The following is a 27,755-nucleotide window of genomic DNA, read 5'->3' as shown; positions in this document are numbered from 1 at the left end:
CAATTTCAAAAATAGATTTTTAAGAGGTGACTCATTTTACTTATAGAAAGCGTATCGTTTTAAGAAAAAGTAAAACCTTTCCTACTCGCTCGGGAGTATACTATTCATTTACTCCCTTGGCCAATATACATGTTAGGGATGCTTTTTAGATCTTAATTTTAGAGATGTAATTTCTACCATTTATAGAATATTCTTAATTATTATTATTTTTTAAATAAATTCTCTATATACTAAAAATAATAATGCCTCAAAATTGAATGGAGACTGTCAAATTTTTTGCAGGCTAGATCTAAGTATCACGAAACTCAAAATTCAATTTTCTTCTTTTAGATAAATCTCAAATCAAGGGAGTAGATATGCATGCTCGAACGGAAGCACAATTTGTGCCCTCGTTAGTATAGGGCAAGCTTTCTATGCTTCCCCTGTAACATGGAAGTTCTATCCTCCCTCTTATCCAACCGTCCATTTCGAATGGAGGGTTAAGATTACCCCAATCGCAATGTCATGTCTCTACACTATTTTATTTTTAATTTTTTTCTATAAACTATTTTGACATCAAATTTTGGACGTCCATTCCTCTATTAAACTTGCACTAGCGAAAAATATATAAAAAAAAAAATTTCAATAAAATAAAATAACCAAAATACTTTTGAAAGTTTCAAGGAATATTTTGATTATTATATTTTATTGAAAATTTATTTTTACTATTTTTTATTGGTGCGCCCCAATGAAAAGATGGCACATACCAAATTTCATATTCATACAATTTGTATAAAAAAAATAAAAATAAAATACTTTGAGATGTCATATCTAAAATCAAACGGTGAGTGGCTCTCTTGATCAAAATTGAACGGCCGGATGGTAAGGGAAGGATAGAACTTCTATGGTTTTGGGAAAGCATAAAAACCGTTCCCGTTAGTATAAGGTTTACTACGATCATTTCCCCAAATTTTGTTATAAAAGTACACTAAGCTGCAAAAGGACCATAAAAGATGTATAATTCCATATGTTTTTCAGCATCGAGTCAGCGAGAATGGACACAGTGGGTCGTACTACATGGGTCGCTTCCATTGATTGGTAGTCCACTGCGTTTATCACCATCCTTGCTTCAACGATGATGCCTCCGATAACCATCGATATCGATGATTAGGAGTTTATTACAATGCATATTTTATTTATTTTTGGGTAATTCAATGCTTCTACTCAATTTTTTATAAGTAGATTAAGAGTTAGCTTCTCTTCTTTTTTTTTTTTTTTTTCTCGTTTTTTTTTTTTTCCTAGTATGGAGTAATGCTAATAGTGAGAATTGAAACCGCAACCTAGTGATTAGGATGTGGGGTCCTACCACTTTATATACGAGCATGCCCTAAGCAATCAAATTAAGGCACATATCAAAAATTTCTAAAAGAGATTGTTTTGATGTTAAAAAATCCTCAAATAAATCAACTCGACATTATGATGTATGAGCATAAGAAAAAAGTAGATTTCAAGTCTCGAAAATAATACATCTTGTAAGGCATTTTTTGAACCATCAATTACCAAGATTTTGACGTTTTCATAGATATGCTCAATCGACACTTGTTTTGAAAATTTAAATTTTATGATTAGTGGTAAAAATAATTTTTTAAGCCAGTACAAAGATTTTTAATACCGAAACTACATCTTGTGAGTAGGGGTGGCAATAGGTCAAATACGGGTCCTACCGGACACAGTCTCAGACCCCAAAAAAATGATATGGGACATGGATCCAGACTTGAAAATATAGTATGGGACCGGGGAACCGGACCTAGACCCGAAAATATAGTCCGGGACCTGGGACTCGAACCGGAGCGGTTAGACTTAGATCGAAAAATTAAAATGCCTATCTATTTAAATAAGCTCAAATATGTTTCATATATTGGTAGATAAAAAAAATGACCCAAGTGGACTTAGACCCGAAATAGATTTGAACCCAGACCTAACGGAGTCCAATATTTAAACTCATGCCATGCCCAGACCGGGATCGGCTTTCTCCCTCCAGGCTCAAGTCGGTACCGGGTCCATTGCGACCCCTAAGCTTATGAAGCAGGTCAGCCTTACTTTGATTCTTTAGGCTATAAAACCCCACCTCTTCCAAAATTGCGTCCTTCTCCCCTCGCGCCCATAATCTCTCTCTTTATTCTCTCTTCTCGGGTGTATAATTTCTCTCACCCTCGTGTGTTTCGCCTCTCTGTCTCTCTCTCTCTCTCTCTCTCGTGGAGAAAAGCACGAGAAAATTTAGCGAAGAAGCCACTTTGTGCCAGGAACAAATTCTCGGCACGTTTTTACTCTGCAATAACTGACACAACTCTGAGAATCAATGGACTATAAATACAGACCAGTTGGTCCGTATCTATTTCAGGGGCTTTTGGCGTAAAAGGTGCGATTTTTCTTAAGTTTTCTTGTGCCTATTCTTGAATAAATAAATAATGCAGATGGTAGGCATTTGTTCTTTAATTTCATTTATTTATGTAGAGATGGCTAGTGAGCAATGCTCTATTATTTTATTCTAGGTTTGGGATTTGATTCTTTGCTGTTTGCATTGTTTGGCTTTCTTTTAAAAAAAAAATCTGGACTGCTTTGTTTGAGTTTCTTTTGAAGAATGAGTTGTTTTAATGGGATGGAACTATTAGTGGGTATCTTTTTTGTTTTAAGATTTTGAGATTTTCAGAAACTTCTGGAGGTATTTGTGTTGATTTTAAGCTAAATACTTGCTGCACTGGAATATCACAATTTTGAGAGGGATTTTTCGGAAAAATCACCAGAAATTACTTCTGATTTTAAGCTAAAAACTTTACACTGGAATATCACGATTTTGAGAGGGATTTTTCGGAAAAATCTCCAGAAATTATGAGTTATTGCCAGAATTTTTTGAGAAGTGTGATTTTTTACTGTTCATTAAATGTTTTTGGGGTGTCCTCTTTGAAGATGAGTTTAATGGCATGCAACTATTAAGCGGTATCTGTTTTGTGTCAAGGCTTAGAGATTTCCAGGAACTTGTACAATGTTCTTGGTGATTTAACCTAAAAATATTGCTGCAATGGAATTCAACTGTTATTTTTTTAGCGATTTTTCATAAATATCCTGAGAAATTGGTAGTTTCTGCGAAGTTTTACTTTGGATCCTTCAATGCATATATTGGATATTTGTAAAAAAATTGACGAATTTCTTTTATGGTGTGTGCAGGAAGTTTCTTTGTTTTATTTTCTCCCGCCATTGCGAAACTCCTAAATTTTTTAAGCTCCCCATTATTTTCTTGGGAATTTTTATTGGTAAGAGATTCTTTCTGATTGTGGTGCATACAGTAGGTTCTATGAAGTTACATAGAGCTTAAGATCTCATTCTTGAAAGATTGGTTCAACTAACAGAAACACATCTCTTTTTGATCGTGGTAAGTAGTGAGTGAATTCCACAAGATTGCAATGGCAGCCTAATTTCCAAAACCAGTGGCTTAAGAAGGCTGTCTCATTGGCACAGTGAGCCAGTGATTCAGCAAGTAGTTCCTCAACACTGACCAGTCACCTTAACAATTTTGAGCAATGACAGCAAGGCATTGTTTAAGAATCAGGGGCCTGTGAAGGCGACAGTTATGCCAGTCAAGTTCAGTCTTCCTATGTTGATAATAGTTATCATGTGATTTAATCTTGTAATTACATGATTTAAAACAATTAAAGAAGGGATGTTATTGTCGAAACTATATAGTTTTGTGAACCTTAAGTTATATTCTGAAGGTTGCACTTCTATTCTTTTTTGTTTTTTAATAATTAGTGTTGAATTCTTGTTTTTAACTCTAGGGTTCCTGTAGTTTTTGCACTTTGGCTTTTATAAAGTTGAACTGTTGGTTGTGCATATACTCCCCTTTCATCAAAAGGCTTGATGCTCCCGTTTTGTCATACTTGAGTATGAGTTGGTGAGACTATTTTGTGCCAATCCAAAAGTCATCTGCTCCAGGCACTAGAAAATAAGTAAGATTCACCTTATAGACAACAAGTAGTTTGGTTTTCTGGCATTTTTGTCTATCGGTTTTATGTTTTATACTCGAGGGGGTCAAGTTCTTTGAGAGACTGCATAGGAGCGTAAGCTGCGAGTTGATTATTTGTTTTTTAAACCTGTTGAGTACTTGGGTCTGTGTGGTCTTGGTCACTGTCTTTGGTGGCCATTCTTTGGAATTTATCACTGTTTCACTGGTTAAATGATTTGAATTTTAGGTTTATTCTATTCTCTTATCAACTTTTTTTTTTATATTCCCTCCCTTATGTTTCCTCAATGCAGTTGATGTTTTCGTGCAAGTTTTATTCTCGGTGTTCATGCTAATATTCTATACGATAATTGCAATTTACTAGCTCTAAATTGCATGCGTTTTCTGGGTTCCTTTACGTGCCAACCTTTCATGGGGGAATGTTTTTGTGCACCGTGTATATAACATTTAAAGAGGAAAGGATGATTTGAAACCCCTACTCGGCTTCAGACTTGACCTGATCCCAAGGTAAGTCAATTTGGCAAGTCTCAATAGGAAATAGACTTATTAGTGCATCCAAACATTCCCCTGATTTTTTTTGAAGAAATGACCTTTGTACTTGATAAGTTCTGTTACACTTTCTTGTAATAATATTCTAGATAATAGTGGAGAAAATCAATCAACCAAACAGCCCATAAAAAGTTCCACATGTAGGACCATTGAATCATTGACTTATACATGCATCCAGGTGGAGCCTTAGTTTGTGCAATGATATCTCAATGGCTGGATAGTTTTACTATTTCCTAGACAAGTGTGTATAACTAAATGATTGAAGTTCATTGCGGATTATTATAACATTTAATCTTTTTAGTTTTTCTTGATTCCTTTATATATTCCTTAATTTGTATAATCTTCTTAATTGTATTAATATCAATATTTTCATTTTAATTATTGTAAGAAACACAAAGCATTCTCTTGAATCTGTCAAATTTGAATTTCTCCAGCGAAATTAATGTGGGCTTTGAAGCGAATATAAAACCATTGGTTTTAATAATCCTGCTGATTTGTTTGTGCACCGTGGAAGGATACTCATCTGTCACAATCTTTTGTTGGATCGTGCACTAGTTTTGCAGTAATTTATCTTGGATGGAAATGAACTTGCAACACATTCTTTGTCTCAACTGTCTACTTTCCCTGATTATTAAAAGAGGAAAATAGATATCCCTCTTTAATGTCTTTGGCAAAATGCTTACTTCCTTTTCATTCCCCTAAATGTTCATATCTTCCTTTAACATCCCTATTTACCACCATAGTCTTATATTTTTTAGGCTCTTGTTCTTACTCACGCTTACACTTTCATCCCCTTTTGGAATTGACATTAGCATTAACATCATACTGGTTTGGAATTATTATGGGCATTAACATCATTTCATTTTGGAGTTGGTGCTCACTTTTGGAATTGATGTGAGCACTTGCATCATTCTCATTCCTTGTACTTTACTTCCTCCTATTCTTTTGTCCTTAACATGGTTTTTATCTCTCTCTTCAAGTTCTAAAGCTTTTTCCTTGATACGATGTCTTTGTCTACATGCTCAAACTCACTTACTACTTTTTCACTGCTTATCTTATTTTGTTTTGTGTCTACTGGTCAATTCATCTCATGTTAAGCATTTTAATAAAGTAATATCACATTTCCAAAATAAATTAATTGGCGGATGACATTGTCCTAGTCTTTTCACCAGCCAAGCCATGCAAGTTGAAGGACCTCTTATTTTATTAATATGTATATTTGAAGAACTTTTGTGTGAGTTGATGAGCCCACTTGGGCCTTGCAAGTAAGGGGTAGGAGCGTATGCATAATTGATATCTTGATATCTGTTCTGATTTGGATGTTAGACTGAGTATTCTTTTGCTACTCAGTTTGTATCATCGTAACTTATAACTTGGGGTTCTCCTTTTGTTCTGTTGTAGGTTGAAAGTTTGTGTAGTTTTTAGTATCAGAAGCAATGAACGGCACATTTAATGGACAAATTTTGGTAGACAAGCTTGCTAAGCTCAACAATTCACAACAAAGCATTGAGAGTATCCTTTTCATTTGTAATTTGACTGTTAAGTGGTTGAAGTACACAAGCTAGTGATCTTTATCTTTTTGGTGCCTATAAGTTATTGTGTGTTTTAATCCATACTATAGTTTCTCAGTATTTGTTATTCAATCATTGTTCTTTCATTAATGGTCTTGAATAGATTTTCTTTTTCTAATGATTAATATTCTTTAAGGGTGATATTTATTTTCCTTAGTTGGCAGTTTCTGTTTCCTCATTTGGTTAGTCAGCTTGGATGAGGCTTGCAGGTTAAACGAGCAGGTGGTTAGGAAGAAGGGACAATGTTCCCCTACCAAATGGCACTAAGGAAACTCTGAAAGCTGAATGTTTTAGGATGTGAACCTAATTGTCAGTTAGTCACTGCAACATTGAAAGGAAACTCTCTGGAACATTAGAAAGATACCCTAGCAAACATTGTAATAGTGGGGCTTTTCCCTCAATTTGTGGGAATTGATAGTCACTGCAATATTGAAAGGAAACTCTGAGTCTGGAACATCAGAAATAAACCCCAGCAAACATTGTAATAGTGGGGCTTTTCCCACAATTTATGGGAATTGATTCATAATATGCAAGATTAAAAGCTTCTAGAAAGCTGCAAGTCGTTTGCTATTCCAATATGACCGTTCTCCAGTTATATGTACATTTAATGAGTTATTTCAGCCAATATTTGGTTTTTGCTTGTATTTTCTCTCTAGTATTTTTGCTACATGGCTGTAACTGATTTTAACTTTTGGATCCCATCTGAAAGAAATTATCTGATCATCAATTCTTTGTGTTGCTCAAATTGGAGACATTCAAAACATATAGACTCTTATCTTACATGTATGGATATCATTTTTCCGCTGTATGTCATCCACAAGTATATAAAATATTATTTTCAGCTTTGTCAATCATCATGATGCCTTTGTCCAAGTCTCTTGCCTAAAGCACTTTTCCTGCTATTGTTTACACTGTCATAACAATAATAATAAAAAATATCGTAATCCAAAAAGCTGATGCTATCATTATGCTATGATGTTAATTTGGAACCAATTTTTATGCAGCTTATGCGTTATTTGCTCGATAATATTGTCACAAGCTTCGTTTTTTTGTTTATTGAGTTGTCCTTAATAGAGTTAAGCTTTGTCACATTGGTGTATCTTCCATCGAAAGAAAGCAAAACAGGTTGTGGAAACTTGGCATAGGCAGTTTCATTGCTCACCAAGGGAACAACGAGTGTCTTTCCTCTATCTTGCAAATGATATATTGCAGAATAGCCGGCGAAAGGGTGCAGAATTTGTTGGTGAGTTTTGGAAGGTTCTACCAGATGCTCTTAATGATGTACTGGAAAATGGTGATGACTTTAGCCGAAAAGCTGCGCAGAGACTGGTATGTGCAGTTCAGATTATGGCATTATTCTTTTTCTTTTTGATAGTTCAATTATTTTGCACGTCTATTTTAATGTCAATTAATGTTTACAGCTTGAATTATAGTTGGTTTAGATCGTTTTTTTTAGCCATGTATTTCAATTGTTGTGCAGTGTATGTCATCATTTAATAGGTTATGTTCGAGTAAATCTGTTTGCTTTTCTATTAGGTTGAATTTCAGCCAAGATTTTGATCATATTCTATGGTTATTATGTCCTTAGGTTTAACTAGCATCTCAAGTCTGAAGTTTGAGCTAAGCATGGTAAATGCTCTGATTAGGTTTTAATGGAAATTTGACAATGAGTTCTAGGGAGTAATGTTGGAATAGTTAATGATATTGAGATTAAGTTGGATGCCATAGTAGGACAGTGGGTCCCAGTCAAGATGGGAACTGTCTGCTAGAAAGCCAAAAGTAGTGATTAATTTCATTATAAGGGAATCAAGCATAAATTGCGAAGCTCTATATCTCGAAGTCATTCATTAGAAACATTTATTATGTGACAATAAAATAGTGACCCTTTTGTTGAACCTTTTTTATTATTGATAGACAATAGTTTTTGAAAGATTTCCAACATAAATAGGATTACTAATGTCTACTAATTTTTGCTAATATATAGTGTCTAGGAGTTTGGATTTTGAATGGCTCTGTAGATGTGTTGTGGTTGTTGCTCATTGTATGTCATTTGCTTTGCTTTTTATTGTTTAAATGGAATGGCTATGACAATCTTGTTGAATTATTTTTATATGTTTAAGTAGTCTCCACTGTTATTTTACATTGGTTTAAGGTATGATTGGTATGTAGCCCACGTAATGCACAGGAAAGCACTCAGAGAAGAGGGAGAGAGATTCAGAAAATAAGGGGATTTAGGAATGAGTGACGGGTATTAATAGGGGCCTTTTCAGGAAAAAAAATTAAATGATTTTGGACCTTTCATGGTTTGAATTTTGACATTGGCCTTCCCTCATCCATGTGGGGTTTCTTAGAGGGGTAAATGACCAACTTGGCCCTTTTTCAATAAAAAAAGGTTTGTTCCTTTTCTCCTGCTTCTGCTGCTTTTTTTGAGCCCTGTCCTTCTAGATGGCATTTTTGCATCTTATTGCAGAAAAAATGAAGTTACTAGAAGCTCACATGGTGTTCTCTTCTCTATTATGATTCAAATTTTTTCGGTCTGAAATGGCAGGCTGAGAATCCAAATCAATGTGAGCTTTGATGATTCTCAAATAAAGTTCAGATTCTTCCACAATAGGGATCGCCTCCTCAGTAACCCTGAGCCTAAGTTCATAGTTCCCCGCCCTAATGTCATGGTCCCGAGCCCCAATTTCACGGTCCCAAGCCCAAATCTCATTGTACCAGACCTTAATTCCAAGTTCACAAACCCTTCTGACAGGGTCCCCTGCCCAAATTTCATGCCTAGGAACCCTGATTTTGGAGTCCAAGCCTTAACTTTGGGGTTTGGAGCTCTGATTTCAAGCTCCTCAAAAACCCTATTCTCAAGCTGGTAATAGATCCCAACTTCAGGCCCATGAATGAGGATATCTCAGGGTTACGACCCCCTCCATGTCCATCATCGAGCATCTTAGATGCATTCTGGTATTGGGTCAAGCATCGGGGTAAGTGATTTCGACCTCGATTAGACCGTGAAACCACCTTTATTGGTTTCATTTCATTATCGAGGTAAAGGAGGAGCAATGTTGCAAGACTTGAGACTTGTGGCTTGAACAATGAGGGTAGTGCCGGGTTCGAAAAAGAAAAAAAACGCAAGGGAAGAGGAAGAGACCCAAATTTTTTTATAGAAAGACAGGCAAGTTGGTCATTTTTCCCCCTCCAATAAAGCCCACGTGGAGGGGAGAGAGTCAAGGTCAAAAACCCAAGCTTACAAGTTCCCAAATCTTATAAAAAAAATAAAAATATCATGTGTTATTGCTTTAAAAGCCCATAGTTACCGGGATCTCCTCCCTTGCTTAGCGATCCCTTGCAGAACCTCGATTCTCTTGATCCCGGAGCGGATCCCGTCTGAAACTCAATTTAGTGTTTTCGGGATCTCACTCCATCTTATAAGGGAACGAGTTCCCTACAATTTAATTTCGTGTTCCTGAACATTACAAGATCTAGTTCCCTAGTCTTATGGTTCATGCTCCAGAGTGCATTGGGATTTAGATTCCAAAATGACGGAACACAAGCATCACCATATATGGCATCTAGATCCTGCCAATATGGGATCACATTAAAGTTTCTTATTTATTTCATAGAAGGACTAAGCCTATATGTTATTGGTTAACAACACCGGGAGCTACATCTTAAAGCCACATATCCTTATTACCAACACGAGGAACTCGTGTTCTAAGAAAATGGAGCTCACTTCTATAAAATTTATTCCTCGTTCCAATAATATTTTGGGTCACTTTTAGTAATGCGCTCCTTGAGTTAAGAAATTAAAAAAAATGCCCTTGGGAACTTCGCTTCTTATGTATAGGATCTCGCACCTATATATAATAATTATCGATCGTATGTAATAAAGGAGCTCAATCCCCAACACACATGGACCTCAATCCCAACCTTTGAGGCTGTACGGGCATCGATCCCTAACACAGGGATCTTCAATATAGCTTCGATCCGCCGATCCCGCCCCCGATCCCGGAACCGTTCCCATTCCCGTACCCAACAACCATGAAAAAGACCAATGAATTGAGTTCCAATTAGAACATATGGAGTATTCTAGAGAGAGAGATAAAGAGAGTTGAGATGGTTTACACCACATTCTTAGTTTCCAGTTTTGAGAGAGAGAAATCCAAGAACAAGACAAGAGAGATAGACATGTGTTAGGCCACTTATGATTTTAAGAGAGATAAAGAGAGGACCTAATATTGCAAGGAACCCAATCTTAAATAATTTTTTATTTTCTAGACAAACATCCCTAACATGGTTAAAAAACTTCTGTTTCATTATAAATAAAAAATGCGGTACTTCTAGAAGAAATCTAATGTACACTTCATTTTATATAGATATGTTTTTCTTGGTCTAAGGTCTGTTATGTGCATTTATGCATGCAAGTCATGCATGTATCATGACTTCATCACACAAGAATATATTTTATTTGGAATTCTTGCAGAGTTGCAATAATGTCCTAATGTGAAAAATTTAGGAGTTTCTAAATATGATATACCTGTTTGGATAAATTTCCTCCTTAATTGGCTTGTTGTTTTATGTTTATTGCTATAAATTTTTTGTGGCTCTTTTTTGTAAATAAATTATGTTTAATGATAATATAGTTACAGTGATTGTTCCTATGGCCCTATCAATTCACTTTCAAATATTGCCCACTGACAAAAAGGATATTCTTTAGATTCTTCTTTCATAATCCTTATTTGTACTTCGGCTTGCCCAAAGTATAAGGGTTATGGTGCGGTTAGCTTGCTTCCCAATTGGAGGGAGGTCACTCTTTATTTTCCCTTTAACCCAAAGCAACGAGTTTGATGGATAGTTCTGCCATCAGTTTTGATGAGTGGCTTGGTGAAGATTCTTCAGTGAAGATTTTGTGGTCATCTGGGGGCTTTGTGGGGTATTTCACAAATTTGCAAAGGGTAGGGCTACATTAGGTCAGTCATTTTCCCCTTTTTAACATACTGTAGAAGCACAGCTTAGTAGTGATTGGATGGGTGACAAGAAGTATCAGTCCCATCGTTAGTTCTTCATGTTTTGGCAAGGGCAATGGTGTTGGTTGGTGATTCCTTGCTCTCTTCCATGTCCCCTTGTGATATGCATGAATCTGCAGATATTTTGTCAAAGAAAAGAGTGGGATAATTTTTTTTATTTTTTTTCATTATTTTTTCTTTAGGTTAGCTATAGGGATTTTAATCTGGGATATTGTGCTGCATCTGTCAACACTGTAACCATCATGCGAAATTCTCAAATCCCAGATTTCTTTTTTCATTGCACGTAGATCTTTGTAGATGCGTCCTCATCTCTGCTAGCGGTTTTTTCTGTTACTGTATTTTAATTTGGTTGATGGTATTTTAGAATAGTATTTTAGAATTCTTAGAAATGTCATAATGTGAAAAAATCTATTTCTTAAATTAAATAACCAAACCTACTCTGGGTTTTAATGAAGTTGCAATGGGCCCGGTTAGGTTGACATGGGCAAGTACCAGGTCTAACTGCATGGTTTCAAACTACAGTTATGCCAATTTTATGTTAGTAAAATTGTCACCTTTCTTTAAAAGAAGAAAGTTGTGCTTGGGTGTTACATAAGCACTAATTTCCAAGGGTACACAACCAGAAGCATGCAGAATTGCAGACCCAACAAGGTCTTTCAAGACTAGGTCTGGTCAACCCAACTCGGATCAGAATCGGTCAGATCACGGCAACATCCTGTCAGGCCAAAGCTACAGTATTTCTTTTGTTTCATTAATTTGTTGTTTCCTTGCAGCTATATAAGGCCTGTGAGGGGTTTCTCTGTTCTTGATCTGGTCCAATCAACTAGGTTGGATTATAGGTCAAACCTGACGTGGAGTCTTGTTGAGCTAGGCTGAGTATTTAGGTCAACAAACAAGAACCATAACCAAGAGCCTTCAAAAGAGCAAATACCAAGTCCAAAATCACTAACACAAATGAATAATGAAAGTGGTATTGACTCTAACAAGCTGCCTAGCATTGGAAAGTATTGCTCTTTTTGCAATCACAAAAAGATGATCTTTTTCATCTTGGTGGTCATATGTTACTGTTATAGTAGTATCTACAATGAGACTTTTGCATACAAGCTGCCTAGCATTGGAAAGTAATGCTCTTTTTGCAATCACGGAAAGATGATCTTTTTCATCTCGGTGGTCATATGTTGCTGTTGTAATAGTATCAACAATGAGACTTTTGCATAGTGAATTTTAACCAATAGAATCTTGTGCTTCAACCATGATTTTTCTGGAACTGCGTACTAACTTTGGCTGCCAGAACCTATTTGCAAAGGAATGAATAATCTCTGCTAACCTCACCACATTCCTTTAACAACTCTGTCGACCATTTATTGGTTGTATTTTCTGAAAACTTGAAAAGCTTTTCATTTGTACCTCATTTTATAATCTCTTACTTAGAAACATGCAAACATACTTTCTATGAGTTTTCATCCTTGCCATTTTTATTAGTTTCAAGTATGGCCTTGACAATAAATTTTGGCACTTGGAATAATGACTTCATCGCCTGTCTTACTTTTCTCCTTGCTTTTCCCTGCCGTCACGTAGTTCTAGGAGGCATGGACGTTGATAAAACTTGGGCCAAGGGGAGGCATGCCGGACAGTACTGACATGTCGACCAGGGGGGCGGTCAACTCTGTTATGAGGGAAAGGAAAAAGCTGTCGGGTTTTCCCTGTTCTTGGTGATGGCTTCCAGCTGTGCTGGGTCGCGTGCCAACCGGGGCAGACATCATCGTACTGTAGGTGGGGAGCGAACGAGGACTGGGTGGATGGTGGCACCGGCCATTCTGGTGGCATTTCCTGTTATACGAAAAACAGTCCAACAAGTCTGGCGGATGGGGTTGGTAGAGGTCAAAGGGGGGAAAGCAGTTGGGAGACGAGGGAGGGGATGTCAGGGACCAAAAAGATATGGAGGAGGAAGAAGGACCCTTCCACTTCAAGCCAGAGGGATGGTGGAAGGAGACTGGGGTCTAGGACTTCCAAAAGCAGGCCTATAGAACCCAAGGTAAGAGGAACTTAAGGGATTTCCAGTGAATCTGAACAAGGGAGCCGCAAGTCTCAACAACCCTACTGAAGGCGAGGGGGGACCAGGCGTGGAGAGGAAGGTGGGACACTGTGACCTAGAGATGTTGTTTCCTATAGGACCCATCGGCCGGTGACCACTTTCGCAGCGCGAGGTAGGCTCCCTTGAAATCCAGCAGAGTGGCTGACTGTAAGACCCGTGAGGCGCTTTCCTCTGATGGAAAACTGAAAAGGATGGAGCCATTGGTTAGGTTAGAGGACGGCATCCAAGTTGAGGCTCCTCCCAGGTCTGCTGGCCCCATTTCTCGATGGACCAGAAGTTGTATCTCCTGGGACGAAAAGAACCCACCAAGCAAGAATGGAGCTTGGTGCAGAGGGGAGTAGAGACCTCGGTGGGGTTAGAGATGATGAGCGGGAGGTGAGGAGGGTGAGGGATGGTGAAGGTGGAGGCAGCTGGGCAAGAGAAGGTTCCTCCGAGAGGGTCGGAGGCACCTGGGCCAAAGGGGAAGAGGAGGTGACCTGAACGAAAGAGGCCGGGGGATCACCGTAGAGTGATCGAAGGTGGAGGAGGGGGGAGCGGGGCAACTATACAGACTGTAAATGGTGTTCCAATCGGCGGGAGGAAACCACCTCTTCATAGTCCCCTTCTCCATCCTTAATGATCAATCGAAAAAACTTGTATCTGGGCATTGGCACTGTATAATTAACAAACAGGTATGAGTAAATAAGATGAAGCATCCAAATGCTGAAGGCAAGACCTCAAGAGGCTCACATAAAGCCTCTCAAATAGGAATTCCTCAGTATTGGACTCCATATATCGAGTACGATTACCTAGGGCTCCCCTATTATTGGAACTGATGTCTTTGACAGCCCTCTCCTAACATTGGAATCGATTTTTTGAGTGCCTTTTCATAAAGTCCAGGCAAGATGCCCTTTCATAAAGTCCAGTTCCCTTAACTAAGTCCTGTCCTAGAGTTTTAGAGTGAATAAATAAAAGGGAAAGCTTTCTATGTTCCCGCTACAACATAGAAGTTTATCTTTCCCCTTATCCAACCCTCCATTTTTTAATGGAGGGCTAAGATTGCCCCAATCGCAATGTCACGTCTCTGCACTGTTTTATTTTTAATTTTTTTTCTATAAACTGTTTTGACACCAAATTTTGGACGCGCATTCCTCTATTAAACTCGCACCAACGAAAAATATTAAAAAAATGTTTTCAATAAAATAAAATGACCAAAATACCCCTGAAAGTTTCAAGGGGTATTTTGATCATTATTTTTTATCAAAAAATTATTGTTAATATTTTTTATAGGTGTGCCCCAATGAGAAGATGGCACGTACCAAATTTCATATTAAAAAAAATTGTATTAAAAAAATTAAAAATAAAATACTTTGAGACGTCGGATTTAAGATCAAACGGTGTGTGGTTCTCTTGATAAAACATGGACGGCTGGATGGTAGGGGGACGATAGAACTTCTATGTTGTAGGGAGAACATAGAAAGCTTTCCCTAAATGAAAGAATTACTTTATTTTTATTAAATGTATTTTAAAAACAAAATGTTTAATTTTAGAACAAATACTTGAAATTTGGGAATGATTTAAGCTAGAGTTTCATCATCATCCAAGCCTTATTCCAATTAATTGGGGTCGGCTAAGTTAGAAAAACAAATCAAGCTCAAAATAAAAATAAATTATTCCACTCAATAAAAGTGAGCGTCTGGATGCTGGATTATGACCAAATCAAATTAGCAACACAATCATCATCATAGCCTTTTCCCAATTATTTGGGGTTGGCTACATTAATCCTGGTCCGCCACTTTGCTCTATTAAATGTCATACCCTTAGTGAGGTCATAAGTCCCCATATCTTTTCCGACTTACAACCACGTCCTTTGGGGCTTAAACCTTGTCCTTTTCAATCCTTCCACGTGAACTAACTCGCACCTCCTAACATGAGCTGTACTGGGTCAGCGCCACACATTGCCAGCCCACCGAAGTCTACTTTCTCGCAACTTATCGCCGATTGGTGCCACACCTGAATTTTCTTGAACGGATTCATTTTGAATTCTATCCCTTTTTGTCACTCATCCATCACAACATCTTCATTTACTCTACATTCATTATATACGTATACTTTTTTTGTTTGCCCAACATTCTGGTATCACAGTTGTCCTATAGAACTTTCCCTTCAGCTTTGTTGGTCTGCGGCAATCACATAAAATTCTAGTTGCACATCTCCACTTTGCCCACCGAGCTCTAATTTTGTGTGCGACATCTTCCTCAATCTCTCCATTTTCCTATATTATCGACCCAAGTTAGCAACACAATAATTCTTTTATTCAATAGTTGTGAACATATGGGAGCTCGTTTTATGGGGATGATATGGCAACTTGGCAAGAGGCTCATCTGTGGATCCTGCCTTGGAAAAACTTGTAACATTATCGGTTGTTCATTATAATATTAGAATAAGAAAACTCAATAGCTCAAAGCGGAATGGGTAGAATAAGAAAGGCTATTAGAAGGTCAAAATAGAATGGGTGGAAAATGAAATGGATGAAAATTACTAATAAATTTTGAATAAAATTTTCAATTAATAATTAGAAATTTGCTTGGAAATTCTTTTAGGAAAAATACAAGTTTTATAACTGTTGTTCAACAAATTCTCCGAGTAATTTTACAATTTTTTAGCAAATATACGAATCTACTTTTCAAGTCTTCCATGGCTGTCTCAAGCTGGTCATGCTGGTCCCAAGCCCAGATAAAGGAGGGTTGGGAATGGAGGTTCAATAAGAGAAGATTTTTAGTGAAAGGACCAAGGCTGTTACAAACACTTGGCTTTGTGGGGTTAAATTCGATTAGAGGGAAGACACGCTTGCTTACCCTCCTAGAAGGAGGCATTCGTCAGTGTAGGAAGGCCTACCACTACATGAGAAGTTCTTCTTTGATTGATCAGAACTCTATGCGGGCAGGTACAAGCTCCTTCACGAAGACCTCTTTCTATGTTGTTTTGCTGGAGAGGGGGAAGGGAGACGATCGGAACATGAACTAGGAATAGTGATGGAAACATGGCTTGCCAACTTCGTATAGGGATCTTATAGGTAACTGAATCGGTGAGTTGTCCGGTTGGTATCCGAATCTCCCTTTTTTGGCAGGCGTAGTCAAGAGGGGAGACCACTAGATGTTGGGCACACCCCGGCAAGACTGGCTTCAGAATGGAGGCCCCCTCAAACTCTAAGTGGAGCCTCTCGTTCCTTTTGTGCATAGACACACATAGATTCCCCTTTCCGAACTCAACTAGATGGGGGGAGTCAATCGTAATGCTGGTCCCAAGCCCAAATAAAGGAGGGTTGTGTTAGGTAGGGCAGCTAGCGCAAAACTCTGCCACGTCTTTTCATGAATCCTGAACCTTTATTATTTACGGTTTGATTGAGGGTATTGCCCTGGATAGAGCAGAATGGAAGAACATGATTCATGTAGCTAACCCAAATAGAAGGGATAAGGCTCGAATGATATGGTGAGAATATTTAAAAATTTCAAGCATTCCATAATTTTTTTTTGAGATTTTGCAATTATTATACCACCTAAAGGATTTTACCAAACTTAGCATGTGACTTGTTAAAGTATACTAGGGAAATGAAGTCCGTGCGTAGAAAATATGCAAAGTAGAAAATACAAATATTCCTCAAATTGAAACATTATTTTCATGACCTATATTCTTTTTCATAGGAATCAAAAGCCAATTGTCTATCCGTCGCTCTCACTCACATCGTACTCGTCTGAGAATTTACTCTCTCTCTCTCTCTCTCACCCTCTCATCCTCACCCCACATTTATTTCTGTAATATATCACCCCACATGTATTTCTATGTTACATTATTTAGTTGATGTTGATGTTGCAAAAAAAGTGAGCACACATAATGTGTGAGAGTAAATAGAGTAATACTTGTTCAGTCCAAAAACATAATAGTGTGTTGTAACCCATGTCTACGTAGTGCAACAATGTGCTTTACAATGTTTATTGGTGTGTAGTAATGTGGTTCGATGTATAAAGCAACATTACAAGCATACCCCTTAATCATTTAGAAAGAGAGAGAGAGGGAGAGAGGGAGAGAGTTGATTGCTACAATTTCCTCTTCTTGTTATCCTTCTTGTTATAGAGAGAGAGAGAGAGAGAGAGAGAGAGAGAGAGACAAAGAGAGAGAGAGAGATTTTACGGAGAGAGTTGATAGCTGCAATTTCCTCTTCTTCTTACCCTTCTTAGCGCCTTTGAGCTTTTGTGCCATCATTGAAGACTTATATAGAGTTAGTTCTTTAAGATGATTGGAGAAATGTTACGAATGAATCTTCAACCAATATCATTGTTGTGTCAGGGGGAAATGCTATGTTTGTGAATGGCATTGACCGCTCTTCAATTGACCATACAATCCAACGTATTATTGATATCCTTTTGAAGGCCATCGTAACTATTGAGGCGTAGATTGTAGTCCATGTTGTCACTGACAATGGTCCCCTTTGTCTTCAATGGTGGCACAAAAGGTGAAAGCTGCCTGGAAGGGTAACAAGAAGAGGAAATTGTAGCTATCAGCTCTCTCTCTCTCTCTCTCTCTCTCTCATGTTTGACATGTTGGCTGTTGGACAACGTAATGTAAAACAATGTTTTATTGGATCATTTGATAAACACTCATGTGTGATTCTCTCTCTCTCTTTCTCCCCTCACCCTTGGGGTAAAGAGTATCCTTGTAATGTGACTTTAACCATTAAAGCACATTTCTACATGCTAGTAATGTTTAAACACTGTAAAGCACATTACTGAACTAATCTAAACATGGGTTAGAGCACACTGTTGCGCTTTTGGACTAAACAAGCAATTGTTCTTCCACATATTATATGTTCTCACTTTTTCACTACGTCAACGTCAACTAAATAATATACTGTAGAAATAAATGTGGGGTGAGGGTCAGAGAGAGAGAGAGAGAGAGAGAGAGAGAGAGAGAGAGTAAATCCTCAAATGAGTGCCATGTGAGTGAGTGAGCAAGAGTGAGTGTGAGAGAAACAATTGGATTTGATTCCTACAAATTAGAACTTAAGACAATGAAAATGAAGTCTCAATTTAAAGAATATTGATATTTTTAATTATGCATCTCTTACACAGACTCAAGTTCCCTTGCATGCTTTAACGACTCGATTTACCTAGCATGATTTAACAAGTCACATGCTAAGTTTGTTAACACTAATATGCCTTACGTGGTATAATATTGGCAAAATATCGAAAAAAATTGAACTTTAATTGAAAATTGTGTTAGTTAAAATTTATTAGTAATTAATAAAATGATGAGTATCTTAAAACTCTATGGATGACAACAAACTCTAGTTTACACTATTTCTAAATTTCAAGAATTTGTATTAAAATTAAATATCTTATTTTTAATAAAAATAAAGTAATTTCATTTTATTTATTCAATCTAATGTTAGAGGTGGGTTGTCAAAGATGTAGATTCGAATAATAGGGGAGCCCTAGGTAGTCATACTCAATATATGGAGTCCAATATTGAGGAGTTCCTACTTGTAAATAATCTAAATCCTTAAATCCTTTGCCTTTTTGGCATGGTTCCGAGTGGATTGGTGCACAATTCCTGTGAGTTAGGAATCCCGATTCCAAGTCAATGGGTCTTTGATCTCAACAGGGTAGGAATCGCAATTCCTATTGTATTGGAGTGCGATTCCCAGATGGTAGGATTCCCATTGCATATGATATACATTGTATGGGCGACGATTCTATAGGAACCATCTGGTCACCCGTGAATCTGGGATTCTGATTCTTGAAATGATTCAGAATCACAGATGTTTCCAACAACTATAGTTTCTTCTTCTATTCTTCATACCCCTCCATTTGATGGATTTTCTTTAGATAAGCCATTAGGAATATAATTAGGGACTTAGGGATGGGAGCTCCATCTCCCTTTATATTCTAGTGCCAATGATGTGTGAAAATATTTCATCAATTGTGGAAATTTGAAAATGTTGAGGAAGGCATTTCCTGAAATTGTGGCTTTAGAGCCATTGACATTTTGAGATGTTCTATTTCATGGTCTATTCATGAGAATGACAATTTTGATGCTTTAGTGGCCATGAAGGATAGTCATTTTAAGATCGTTCATCACATGAGCGAATCTGATCCCTCTAATCCTAAAAAGGAAAATGCTAAGATCAGGAAAAGAAAGAAGTAGCAAGTGGCGTGCTGGTTAAGGCGCATTGTGTACCTCTTTACAAGAGGTCATGAGTTCCATTGTTAGGGGGGCTATATTTTTTAAATTACCCCCAAAAAAAAGGAAAAGAAAGAAGTCAAGTTGATCATTGAAAGAATGAGATTCAAGTGATTCAATCGGTATTCCGGGAGATTGACTTATTTTGAGAATCCATGTGGGTGATAAAGGTTTCATTACAGTTCATGAAGGAAAGTGGTTTATGCAAAGTATGTCGGCATGTTATTCAGTATTGGCAATATAAAGTATTGAAAGCTTTTCCATTTATTTTAGAGAATGGGAGAGTCTTTTTATCTTTTGTATACTGAAAGTATTGGATGTCCTCTAAGAGACGAAAGTTATATATGGTCTTGATGGAGGCATTAAAGGAATGAATATAGGATGACTATACGTAATTGGAGATTGATCATTCCCTTGTGAATGGGTGATGCTAGAAAGTTGGATGAAGCTTTTTAAGAAAATAGTGGTTGAAGTATGAGATTAAATTGGTTGGTTAAAATTTGTCAATGTTGCATTGTTTGATGCTGTCATACCAATGAGGAATGACCAAAAGACAAGGATCACCTCTTTGTGACTGCAGAAACAACTCAATTGCGGTATTAGTCACTAGTGGCAATATCATTACTGGCTTATTGTTACTCATTTGTGCTAGCACTCAATATCTGCTCCTTTGAAGTGGCTTGCTTTTGGATGCGAACCCATCCGACCCACACACTGATTTACACCCTCAGTTTTGATTGGGTTTGATATAAGCTCACGCATCGTTTGCATAACCTTCGATTCAAGTTTGATTGTACTTAATGTTTGCTTCATGCAACTTCACATAACCATCCTACTGAATCATTATCTATTAAAAAATGGAAAAACTTTCTATAGCAAGGGGATGCATAACAAATTATGAATATCTTATGCCCACGGAGAAGCATCTTGGCCCCTCATGGAGTGCATAATTCTGACAGCTGTCATGAAGGCCCCCTTATCCACCCAACGAATCATGGGGTAACACCTGACTGTCCTGGTCAAGTTTCCGATAGAATTGCTATCCAACTTATGCTTCACAATGCCTTATAGACATTTCATTCTCAATGGAGTTGCTAACACGCAAGTCTAGGTTTACTTTTCCACTGGCCTGGACCTCACGCCTCTGAACATTGCATTTATTGGGCTTCATTTACAACCCTCCAAAGACAACCATTGGATAACAGGTCTCTTGAAATCATCTATCATGAAGATGATCATACAATTGTGATCCTGTTTTGTCTGAGCTTGCTAAAGAAAGGTAGATCACTATATAGTTTAGCTTCCGTGGTCTATATCTCGTCCCTCTCTATCAGTCCCAAATTACAACTTGCAGATCATTTTTGAAATTTTTAGAAGTTCATATCTCTCTGAATCATTTATCTTTGTCCTTCTCTGCATAAATAGACGTGGTTCTGAATCTGGTGTTTAAGCTGGATGGGGTGCAGTTAGGTTGTCCTCCATCTAGAAATACAGAGAGAAAGTCATTCCTAGTTTTCTCAAATTTTTCAATATCTTCACCTTCTGGACTTCATGCTACTGAATCATTTTATTTTTGTGTTATTAGTGATTCAGTGTGTGATGTATGAGGTGATACTGCTATAAGCCTTAAATGTCAGGAATAATTAAAGTGCCTGGAAATAAATAGAAGTACAGAATTATATTAATAAGATCATGAGATATGGATGTTTTAAATGGGACATCTTTACAAGATTATTCTCTGCGCCTTTCAAAATTGGGTTTGCATTTAATAGGATGGATTTATTTTTTGTTGATGGAAGAATTTAAATGCAATGGCTGCTGCACCTTCTAGGAGCTGCTTGTTGCAACTTTTTTCTTCAATATGATTACATGCTTTCTCAGTGGTTAGTGCAGTCGCCTTCAGTTTTTGTACATTAGTTCTCAATTTGTTCTCTGATCATCTTTGGGATTTTGCTTCTTACTGTTTAGATTGACATATGGGAAGAGAGAAAGGTGTTTGGTTCTCGAGGGCAAACTTTAAAGGAAGAGCTGGTAGGAAGAAACCTGGAAAACAATTCAAAAAATGGGAAAGGCTTCAATATGAAAATTGTAAGTTCTTCTTTCTTCTTCCTTTTTTTTTTCTTTTTTTGAAATGTAATTTGAAAATTGTATTTTTTTTTTGCTTTTTGTCAGATTTATTCATGTTATATTTTTTTGATTTCCAAATCATGCAGATATTTTATCATTTGCATGCATGTTGCTAGTAGTTTTTCTTTTTGGGATGGATATGAGATAATTGTTATTTTTTCCTTCCATGTAAACTCAGAAATTTGCTGTTGGAGATACACTGGAAAAGATCGTTTCAGGCTATGAGGGTGTCTATGATGGCCATGTGGAAGAAGAATCTGTGTTAACAAGATGCAGAAATGCCATTAGCTGTGTTCAAAAAGCAGAAAAGGATGTGGGAGGTGATTATGATATCTTATGTTCTTGAATAATTTGCACAGTCAATTGTTGCAATTTGAACTTTCTTCAAAGGAGAATAAAAGAGTGCTGGATAATGTATATGAATGATCTTTACAATAGGACATGCCAAAAACATAGTGCTAAGGGAAGCTGTACTTATGAGAATTAACTACTAGTCCGTAATGACTGGATAAACACTCATATGTTCAAGCAATGAAATTGTAGCATCAAGAACATGACCAAACAACAATTTATGTATCGGCTGATCTGAACCATTCAAGATTCCATTCCACTTCTAGGACAGAAGAATATGCTACTAGTGTTTTGTAGATTAGAATCTATTTTGGACTCACCTGACACTCATTTTTGGGATGTGATCAGGGAAAGATAAGCTTTTTTTTTTTTTGAGAATGTTAACATTGTATTACTATAAATTTCTTGTTACCAAAGTTGAGCATTTTTTAGGGTAACTTCGTGTTCAATATGATGCTGAGATGATCATTTAAAGTACCATCCCTGTTTTTCATTTCTCAATTCTTTAGTTGTCTCTTCTTTTTTGTTTTTTTGAATGGTTCTTTAGTTGTCTTTCGAAGTTTATAAAGGAAAAAGTTATCGAATGTTTGACAAATTGATATCATCATTATTGTTTGTTAATTTGGTTGGTGCTTATCTTCTTTCTTCCTTGAAGCCATTCCTAACATACCTAATAATTAAGAGGTTGTGCCACTTATCATAAGAACTAGAAATTCAGATGACCTTTTTATGAATATTACGTTGGGAATGTTTTTTTTCTTTAGATTAAACTTTTTTTGTTTTTGATCCAGTTAGTGTTGTTGTTGTCCTCTTTATTAAGTAAAGAGTCTATTTCTTATTCCCTTATGGACAGGACATCTTCCTGGTTCTGAATTTGTGGAGGAGTTGCAGCAGCAGCATGGTATACTAAGGGAATGTATTGAGCAGCTTGCAGTGGCTGAATCATCAAGGGCTGCTCTTGTCTCCAGTTTAAGAGAGGCACTTCAGGAGCAGGTTGGTTGGCTAGAGGGTAGAAGGAAAGCAAGCAGTGATGGTGGTTTCAATTTTTTTTATTTTTGGACATTAGAGCCTGAGGTGCCTTTTTATTTATTCTTTTTGCAGGAATTCAAATTGACCGAAGTCCGTAATCAACTTCAGGTAATAGTTGTATGCTATTTGGCTTTTATGTTTGTTTGTTTTCATGAAACATGTTCTTTGTGAGTTTGGCATCTCGTAAGGATGGCCATTTTATCTCTCTGAAGCCTTTGTTAGCTTTTTTCATTTGCTTATTTTTTTTCTTCTCACTAGTTTTAGTATCTAACATGATGGAAGTATGATTGTTGTTGGGCCCGTGGCATATACTGTTACTGTTACACTTCCATTTGACAATAATATGCTGGGGAAATATCTTCTGAAAAGTCCATTAGGGAGTACAACATTTTATAGGAAGACCATGTGATTTGCATAAATGATAATTTTTTCAAATGCTCTGGTATTAAAGCACTGTATGATCACTGTCCAAAATAAAATATAATATGGTTTGTTATGCCAATGCCATCATTGAACTTGTATGAAAGATTATGCTACAGGTGTAGTGCTTTTGGGAACTGATTGTCTTTAGATAGCAGGTGCTGACCATGACAAAAGTAGAAAGTTTGCCGAGTTAATGGGTAGTAGGTGCTAGTCACCTTCTTTTGGGCAACCGTCCCACAATGGAGCCTTTAACAGGACTCAAAATATTAGAGAGCTTCGTAGAGATTCTCCATGTTTTCCAAGACCTCTGCCATCTTATAATGAATGAATCATTTTAAGTTCAGAGTTCTTACAAAATCCATAAGAATATTCACTCCAAGAATAATATTGGGAAAACTTCGAAAACTTCGTATAGAATCCTAATTCCTCATATTATTTCATGGCTGACCTTCCTTCCATTTTTCTTTCAAGCGGCATGAGGAAACCCCCAAGGATTTTACTGTACCCCCTCATCTCTTTATCTCCCTATTTTATTGACTTTTGACCATAAAAATTAGCCCAAACAAATCTTTTTATACCATTTCAATAAAAAAACTTTTTAACCCTCGTTTTTCCTTTCCACCCATTGAAAAAGTATTTGGATTTAAATGGTATAAAAAGATTTGTTGGGGCTAATTTTTATGATCAAAAGTCAATAAAAGAAAGAGATAAGAGATGGGGAGTACGGTGAAATCTTTAGGGGTTTCTTTATGCCGCTTGAAAGAAAAACGGAAGGAGGGTCTACCATGAAATAATATGAGGAATTAGGGTTCTATACGAAATTTTCCCAATAATATTTCAAGCATAACAAACATAGAACTTTTATGAAGATTTGATTACAAAAAAGGAATTTTATGAAGAAATAACATTCTCTCCTATGTCATAGGGGAGGCACGTGTATAAATCAAATGAAACTGTGAATTAGTTATGGGTGGACTGACTACTAACTGCAAAAATATAGAAAACTTGGTGGGCAAACCTTCATCTTTTAAAGGATGTGAACACAGAGAAAGTGCGTGCTTCATCAAATGTGTTGATATTTTTCTCGATGTGAGTGTATTTGTCTAATCAGCTGAAAATCAGGCCTGGTTCCTATGATACATTAGAATTACATTGCTGAGATGGGAGTTAATTCAGTTAAAAAACTCAGGAAGATTGTAGAACTGATAGAGGATTGAGTTGTATTTAAAGTTCTGTGAGCTCATTATGGAAATTTGCATATTGGAACTCCCTACAGTATGTACATGTTAACAGAGCAGTGTGGCTAAGCAATAAAGATCAAGGTTGATGTTAAGTTGTGCCAAGCAATAAAGCTTTTGTGTGAGGTGCTGTACATAATGATTAGAACACTCTCTAATTCAATAAACAGAATATCCTATGAAATTTAGTTGGTTGAGAACCTGAGTTTGGTCATTTTGGGTTTTGGAGATGCCTGATGTTGAACTTCTAGAAATGAGAAACAAGTTTTCCAAGGCTTTTGAAATGCAGAAATAATGCAAAAGTTTGGCACAGTAGTCTCTATGCATAAATGGCTCAAGATTCATTAAGAAACCACTGCAATCCAACATTCCCTTATAATTGTAGAGGCGTACAGGTTTGGAGAGACTTATGTGTTCATTTTATGTCCATGTTCTTGGAATACTTCGCTCACTTGAAATTGGAGATCCAAGGAACATGTTTTTTATCTAATTTCCATTTTGGTCATGAAAAAGAATTATTGTAACGTAGTTCGTGTTAACTAGTATCTTAATGAAAAATGTGTAGCTTTAAATATCAATCCCACATTTGTCACGTGATAATCCCCAAATTACCAAAATATATTCACTTGGTAATGATCATAATACCTTGCGGACACCATTTCCTTGTTTTTGGTCAGCTGCATTTTGTATCTTAATCTACCCCACAGTAACATTGTCTTTTAATGACTGATCACTTGTCGTTATGATAGCCATTGATGAATGTGCGTGTGCCTTTTATATATTATTAAGTGATTGCTCTGAAGGTTTATTTTGGTAGATAGTTTTCTTTTATCAATTTGGTTAGTTTTTATGATTTGCATATTCATTCTGATCGTCTTTAGTTACCAACATTAGGATGCAAGAAAAGAAAACTCCAAATTGATGAGACCTTCCAAGAGTTTGCTTTGACCATTTGAGAAAGCTTAAAGGTGGTCACTCAGATATCTGGTGAACTATAAAAGTTATGCATGTCAAATTGTTAGTAGGGCTTTCAAGCCTTCAGGAGTGTTGTCATCAATTCTCTAATCCTTCATCTTGTTGCTTTCTTCTCAACATACAAGCTGCATGGGACTTCCTCACAATAAGGGAAGGTTTATACCAGTATCGGGTGCTTTATGCCATATGGTACTAGTACATCCACCCTTCTTTCTGTCTGGAAGGTTTAGACCTGTATGGGTGAGTGTCCCTCTGGGCCCCATTCCAGTTAATCACTGACATCTGTCAGTGGAAAACCAGTGGATGTAGCATGGAATACCCATAAAGAATGGTCCATTTGACTGTTGGTATACTTTCTCTGGACTAGTATTCTAATGAATACTATATTATAGTACAGTGGACTACAGAAAACAATAGTCCGCTGGGATAATGATACTCCAATAAAATAATGGGTGGTGCTGGACATAGAGTATTGGGTCATTATCTTCTTCGTGGGTCCCCCCCCCTTCCATCATCAATTTTCATCAAACAATGACCTCAACAGGTTATGGTTTGCTTTAGTCCTTTAGACTATGATATTCTCCCTATATTGCTATCTTCATTTATTAATGACTGCGTAGTCTCCAAGTTGACTGGTTCCAGGGGTTGCGGCCGTATTGGTTGGAGCCGGATCCATCAGGGTCTGGGTTCAGACTTGGATCTAACCTAGTCAGGTCGGGGTTTCGGGTCAAACTAACCTTGTCATGATCAATGTATATAAAAGAAAGGGTAGCTGTGTCAGATCATCCCGTGGTTTGCCTAGTCAAGCCTAATCATGTCTGAGCCTAAAGCTACCACCTGGACCCAGCAGGTCCGGTCTAGCAGATCTGGCCATCCAGGTCCAAACTTGGCCTATAACTGGACCAGATCTGGGTCAGCGATGAAGCTGGCTGGTACCCAACCTATTGACAGACCTTACTACTAATGATAGCATTGTGACTTAAAATCTCCCTTTATTTGCAGGTGGCACAGTCTCGCTTCAACCATGCAGGGCAGCTCCTTGGCAATGGAAACAACAGCCCACACTTACAAGAACCGCCATCAGGTCTCATCGATAAGGAACAACCAGGGGGCCCTATGGTCACAAAGGCTCCGCCGCAACCGGGCCCATCATTCCCTTCTGAAAACCCCAACCATATAGACGAAGACCACCGCAAGACTGCCGCCGCTGTGGCCGCGAAGCTGGCCGCTTCAACATCCTCTGCCCAAATGCTTACCTATGTTTTATCATCTCTTGCATCAGAGGGGGTTATAACCAACCCTTTGGCTGAGGCCCCCTCCTGTTCTAATGACTACCCTCCTGATAAAAGGCCCAAACTCGATGGTGGGTCTGGTACCACTACAACGACAACCTCCTCTTTCATTCATCCTCCTCCACCTCCATATATACACCCTGATGCCCTTCAGAACAGTGCAGGCCCGCCTCTTTCAAGCTCATCACAAGTGGGGCCTACCATGAATCCTGGCCCTCCACCTCTGCCGCCACCTCCTCTAGGGGCCCACCAGTTTGTGCAGGTGCCCGGCCCCATGACAGGGGTCTCTTACAGTTATGGCACCGGGGCGCCACTGGGTCCCCCGCCTTTGCCTGGTGGATATCCTTTGCCAATCTCAGGGCTCCCGCCATACCCAGCCCCGCCACCAAACACTTACCAGAGTTTTCAGGGAACAGAAGGTGGTGGGTTCTATGTGCAACCTTCACAGCTTCCTGCCGTGCCCCCCATTTCTAGGCAATGAAATTGTGGCCATACATTTGCTGATGGAACCCTGGGAATTCGATCTCGTGTGACCATTTGGTAAGTTATTCAGGCAGTTGCCAGGTCTAAGAGCGGTTCAGACAGTCTAGGAAAGGGAGAGAGGATATTGACGAGTTGGTTTCCTGTGTGTATGTTAAGCATGTAACCTCACGTAGTCAGCCGTCCTCTATTGCATGTGTTAAAGGTCGTCTTAGGTAACCGTTGATGTTGTAAATTAACTCTTTTTTTCTTTTATTCCTTGCTTTATTGTGGGATTTGGATGATTGGAAAGAGTTCGATGTTAGATTGTTTTATCACTGACAGAAGAATTGATGGTTGGATTTTTTGTTCTTGGAGTGACATGAGTTAAGTCTTTACCTGTTACAAA

At 37.7% G+C, this 27,755-nt stretch overlaps 1 protein-coding gene across 3 annotated transcripts; it reads left to right on the top strand.

The window, feature by feature from the left end:
* The first annotated feature begins 1,920 nt into the window (after window positions 1-1,920).
* Window positions 1,921-27,755, top strand: LOC18434451 (uncharacterized). 3 transcript variants are annotated; one of them, XM_020667383.2, is made up of 9 exons: window positions 1,923-2,398; window positions 3,205-3,290; window positions 5,948-6,058; window positions 7,199-7,446; window positions 21,421-21,540; window positions 21,758-21,899; window positions 22,784-22,923; window positions 23,032-23,067; window positions 26,598-27,755. In XM_020667383.2, the coding sequence occupies exons 3-9, from the start codon at window positions 5,983-5,985 to the stop codon at window positions 27,366-27,368; spliced, it is 1,533 nt and encodes a 510-aa protein (XP_020523042.2). In that variant the 5' UTR covers window positions 1,923-2,398; window positions 3,205-3,290; window positions 5,948-5,982; the 3' UTR covers window positions 27,369-27,755. The 3 variants fall into 3 exon arrangements, with proteins under 3 accessions (XP_011623440.2, XP_020523042.2, XP_088726642.1); XM_011625138.3 differs by lacking the exon at window positions 3,205-3,290 and having other exon boundaries at window positions 1,921-2,398; XM_088870516.1 differs by lacking the exon at window positions 1,923-2,398 and having other exon boundaries at window positions 3,205-4,504.

The sequence above is a fragment of the Amborella trichopoda genome, chromosome 6 (genome assembly GCF_054954075.1).
Source record: "Amborella trichopoda isolate Santa Cruz 75 chromosome 6, AtrichopodaSantaCruz75HAP2 v2.0, whole genome shotgun sequence".
Classification (NCBI taxonomy): Eukaryota; Viridiplantae; Streptophyta; class Magnoliopsida; order Amborellales; family Amborellaceae; genus Amborella; species Amborella trichopoda.
The sequence above is the reverse complement of the archived record's forward strand: the minus strand, read 5'-3'. Positions and strand labels throughout refer to the sequence as shown.

Coding starts and splice junctions, on each gene's coding strand:
- LOC18434451 (XM_011625138.3), top strand. CDS start 5,983: ATGAACGGCACATTTAATGGACAAATTTTGGTAGACAAGCTTGCTAAG. Junction 21,900..22,783: donor AGCAGAAAAGGATGTGGGAG/GTGATTATGATA, acceptor CCTTATGGACAG/GACATCTTCCTGGTTCTGAA. Junction 22,924..23,031: donor GAGAGGCACTTCAGGAGCAG/GTTGGTTGGCTA, acceptor TTCTTTTTGCAG/GAATTCAAATTGACCGAAGT.